This window comes from Helianthus annuus, chromosome 13, assembly GCF_002127325.2.
Source record: "Helianthus annuus cultivar XRQ/B chromosome 13, HanXRQr2.0-SUNRISE, whole genome shotgun sequence".
Taxonomy (NCBI): Eukaryota; Viridiplantae; Streptophyta; class Magnoliopsida; order Asterales; family Asteraceae; genus Helianthus; species Helianthus annuus.
Window position 1 is genome coordinate 25,198,721 of NC_035445.2, and position 4,523 is coordinate 25,203,243.

General features: G+C 39.0%; 1 protein-coding gene across 1 annotated transcript; it reads left to right on the forward strand.

Annotated features, from left to right (window-relative positions):
• Positions 1-987: 987 nt before the first annotated feature.
• Positions 988-4,121, forward strand: LOC110900640. The gene is made up of 6 exons (XM_022147523.1): positions 988-1,096; positions 1,227-1,315; positions 1,582-2,292; positions 2,370-3,592; positions 3,795-3,861; positions 3,963-4,121. The coding sequence occupies exons 1-6, from the start codon at positions 988-990 to the stop codon at positions 4,119-4,121; spliced, it is 2,358 nt and encodes a 785-aa protein (XP_022003215.1).
• The last annotated feature ends 402 nt before the right edge of the window (positions 4,122-4,523 follow it).

Consider the following 4,523-nt stretch of genomic DNA (forward strand, 5'->3'; position numbering starts at 1 on the left):
GTTACAGAGTGGCCCTAGTTACGATTCAACTTTAAAAAAATGTTCTATGAAATTCAACTTAATAATAACCCGATCAGTTATGACCAAATGCGTTACGATACCACAAAAGGTTGTTATATTTGTTCTATGAAATACAAAAATCAGGACGAAATCAATAATATGGACATACCATAGTATACATGATATGGACCCATATAGCTTATATTTGGGTTATCTCAGGTCTATAATATAATTTTTAGTCAAATTGCATAGTATGTATCTTTCTAGCATGTCAAATTACTCGAGGTTCTGAAGGTGGAGGGGGCGTGGAGGGCAAAAACTCCAAAACCATGGGGTGACAGGCAAAGTGAAGAGGACGTTTAATTGTAATTAAAAAAAAACCAACCAACCAATCACCACCTTCCACCTCCCTGCCGGTGGACATCCTCAAGCACTAAAGGGGCCAAGCTCTTAAACACAATGCTCGGGATAGTGTAGGAGGCGTGGAGGGGCTTCCCCTCTCCATGCCCCACATGGTCTCATACTTGTTGGACAAATAAAGTAAAAATGAAGAATGAGTCAAAATTAGTGAAAGTGACACTATATCATCACCTACCAATCACTCACCTATTGGTCACCGTCTCCAACACCATTGGTAGCCACTGTCACCAACGTTGTCAGCACTAGCAAAAAAAAGGGGAAATCACGAAAATGGCCACTGCAACGCCGTTTTTGCAATTTTGGCCATCTGACACCCCCCGACGAGTCGTTTCAATCTGCTGAAACGGCACAAGATTTTGGGTTAACGGCCAGCCAATAGTTGTTTGACACGTGTCCGACAAAGCCTGTAACGGCTTGAGAATCATGCAGTCAACGCCACGTGTCCGACATTGTGGAAAGATCTTAGCCAAGCCGTTACAATCGGCTCATGTTAAAAGATCTTAGCCAAGTTCCTTCAATGAGCCAAGCCGTGCTCTTAGGATGTAGCCGAGCCGTTACCGTACACGCATGGACCCCACTTCTGCCAGCCGAGCCGTTACAGCTGGGGCCGAGCCGTTTCGCTTAACTGTTTGTTCCGTCTCAACTGCTCCGAGCCGTTTCAGCTGGCTCCGAGCCGGTACAGCTGCTCCGGGCCGTTTCAATCTATGGTTCGAGCCGTTTCCATGGCTCAGAGTCGTTTCAATCCTTTACTTTATATTTAGTGACCCTTATATTTATCTGTTTTTTTCTATTTGTTTGTGCAACAGATTTATCTAAAGTTATAAAAACATTTAGCTTTTGTAGAAGGAAGTTTCCAAATTATGAAGATTCGTTTGGTTGTATACAACGGCGGAAAGTGAGAAATCGTTAACGGAAAGTTGGAGTATGTTGCTGATGCTGATTCAAGTAGACGTGGTTTAGAAATTGAACCCAACCTTTCATACACTGCTCTTCTAAGTAAAGTGTCAAACATGTGTAGTTGCACAAACATTACGAAGTTATCGTATCGGGTGTCTTCCTTTAGTGATCCAATAGATATAATAAACGATGAAGATCTTGCAATGTTTTATAATTTTGCTATGGAAAATATTTTTGAAATTTATAAATTATATGTCGTTGAAGGGTTTTGTGCTGGATCATCTAGTTTTTCACCTCCAAAAATTTTTAGTTCCTGATTTAAATTTCTGTACTGATGAAGAAAATTATGATGTTGTAAACGACTACCAGCCAAATACTAATTATTCATTTGAAAATTGTTTGCGATCTTCATCAATTACTTTTGAACCAGGTCACGTATTTAATAACAAAGAAGACATGAAACTTGAGTTGGGAAAAAAATGTTTGTTAGAACACTTTGAGTTTAAAGTAGATAGATCCTCTAAAACTCGGTACCAAGTGTCATGTTTGGTGGACGGTTGCGTTTGGCGTTTTCGTGCAAGGAGTTTTGGGGATAGTGGGGTGTTTTTTGTTAAGAGTTTTAACGATAAACACACGTGCTCGAAGACGCTAACGTACCCACATGTTCGTCAGGCAAACCCAAATGTTGTTGCTCATTATTTAAAAGAACCTTTAAAAGACAGTGGTAGAATATATTGTTGTAATGAAATAGTGAAAGATTTTAGACAAAGATTCCAAGTTGAGATAACCACTAGTCAAGCTTGGCGTGGAAAAAGTCTGGCACTAGAGCTTTTACAAGGATCAAGCAGAGATTCGTTTGCAGAACTACCATTTTACTGTTACAATCTAGAGCGGGCAAATCCTGGTTCTGTTACACATATCAAGACTGATGACGAGCGTCGGTTTGAAATGGTCTTTGTCGCGATTGGTGCTGCGGTAACTTATAGCAGTCTCTGTTTTTTTATTTCGTCAAACTACATGTTGTTGACGTTTTTTAAATAATTTTGTTTCAGATTCGTACCTTTATCTGTAATCTAAGACCGGTGGTGATCATTGATGCTGCACACCTAAAGGGTGAATTTAAAGGGACGTTATTTTTAGCGGTCGGGATGGATGGAAACAACCAAATTTTACCAATTTCCTATGGAATAGGAAAATCAGAGGATGGTGAATCTTGGACATGGTTTCTGTCAAAGCTTAAAGAATGTATCGGTGAAATACATGAAATGGCGATAATTTCGGATAGAGCGAATTCTATACATCTAGCTGTTAGAAACGTCTTTCCACATGTTTATCATGGGTTATGCTGTCGTCATTTAATGATGAACCTACGTTTACCCTCTGATAAAAAAAAAGAAAATGAGAAGCTGTGGTGGAAGACATGCAAATCGTACCGATTGTCTGATTTTAACGAGTCATTTAATGCTCTTTGTCTTGCCGTTCCTAGAGTACGTCACACTCTAACAAGTATTGGGTTCGGTAGATGGGCAAGGGCGCATTGTCCAGGCAATCAATATCATTATATGACATCTAACAGCGCGGAGTCTATTAACGCTTTATCTAGACACTCGCGTAAAATGCCGGTAACACAACTCTTAGAGGTCTTCCGACAATCTGTACAAAAGTGGTTTTACGATCGCCGCTTGCAAGGTATTCATGAAAAACATTTACTTACACAATGGGCACAGAAGAAAATTTTTAAAAAAATTGAAGGGTCTAGAACTTGGACGGTTGCTGGGATTGAGTTAAACAGTTATTCTGTTGCAGACAGTGGAAAGGGGGGTTTAGTTGACTTTGTTAATGGAACCTGTAGTTGCCGAGTTTGGCAGGTTTCTGGTTTACCGTGCGGGCATGTTATTGCCGTGTCAAAATTTTTAGGTGAAACCGATTGCAGTAAGTATTGCTTCCCATGTTACTCAAACGAAGTCTATAAGAAAACTTATGAAGAAGCGATTTATCCTCTTCCTCATAGATCTGAATGGGAGACTCCAAAAGACCTTATCAATCTTCAACCGCCGCATATGACAAAACGCCAGGCTGGTCGTCCTCGAGAAAACAACCGGATCTTATCCCACGGGGAAGAACCCACTCCCCTGTATTGTTCCTGGTGTAACTCATACGATCATCATCGGGATGTCTGTCGGCAGCCCATGCCGTCAGAAATTCGTACTCGCAAAGACCCAGACAAAGGGAAAGGGAAAGAAACCGATGATCCTGATCATTTTACACAATCTCCGTCTGATTATATATATATCCGTCTTTTAACTTGGGAGACTTTTAATACTTTAATTTATTTTGTGAATTTTAATTTAATTTCTCAAGTAACGTAGTAAGTCTATTTAGTTGCAAATAATAAATATTGAAAATCATTTCATTAAAATATGTTATTAATTTTTTTTATATTACATGCATACAATAGAACCATTAAACATTAACAGGTGTGAAGCGCCCGGTGTAGAGTTCATCTGCCATGTATCGTCTGTATCTGAAACAAGCATCTTGAAGGTTTCCTTCGGTCCATGTTAAAGAACGATCCCAAACAAGTTTTTCCATTAGCATACATATGATGACTCCTGAATTTCTGCCAATACGATCTGTTTGATCAGGCCACACGAAATCCCCTACTATTTGCATGGAACGCGTCTCATTTATTTCTGAGTGTTGCCAATACGATATACGTCCGAGAAACCACAAAAATAGAGACTCAAATTCTAGCACAATTTGATGTACTCTTCTGTGTACGCCAAATGAATCTCCGCAATTAATCGTGTCACAAGTATTGGCAAAAAAAATTCTTAATTGTAGTGACTTTATATTTATTTTAAAAAAGCAACCAATTTTGTTCGTTGTCCGGTATAGGAATGTATACCTGCAAAAAGTGAATAATCTTAGGTTCTAAATCAATGCTCCAAATAAAAAAACAAAAATTCTTAGCAAAAAAATTAAAGGGAATATTACATCAAACACGTTTAAGTTCTTATTCCAAAAAAAACCCTGACATTTAAATAATAACATGAATGGTCTTCCGCTTCAGAATCATACTCTACTCCTTTTTCCATTTCCGCACGATAAGCTTCAAAACGCACTTCATCGTACAGTCTTTCGAAATCCAATTCCTCGTCTGAGTCTTCGTCAGCAGTAACCGCCAAATTTTCTTGTGGAATAAT

Excerpts from the sequence above, each read along its gene's own strand:
- LOC110900640 (XM_022147523.1), top strand. The coding sequence starts at position 988 with ATGGACCCCACTTCTGCCAGCCGAGCCGTTACAGCTGGGGCCGAGCCG. Across the intron at positions 1,316-1,581 it reads GTTGTATACAACGGCGGAAA|GGTTTTGTGCTGGATCATCT; the intron begins GTGAGAAATCGT and ends ATGTCGTTGAAG. Across the intron at positions 2,293-2,369 it reads TTGTCGCGATTGGTGCTGCG|ATTCGTACCTTTATCTGTAA; the intron begins GTAACTTATAGC and ends ATTTTGTTTCAG.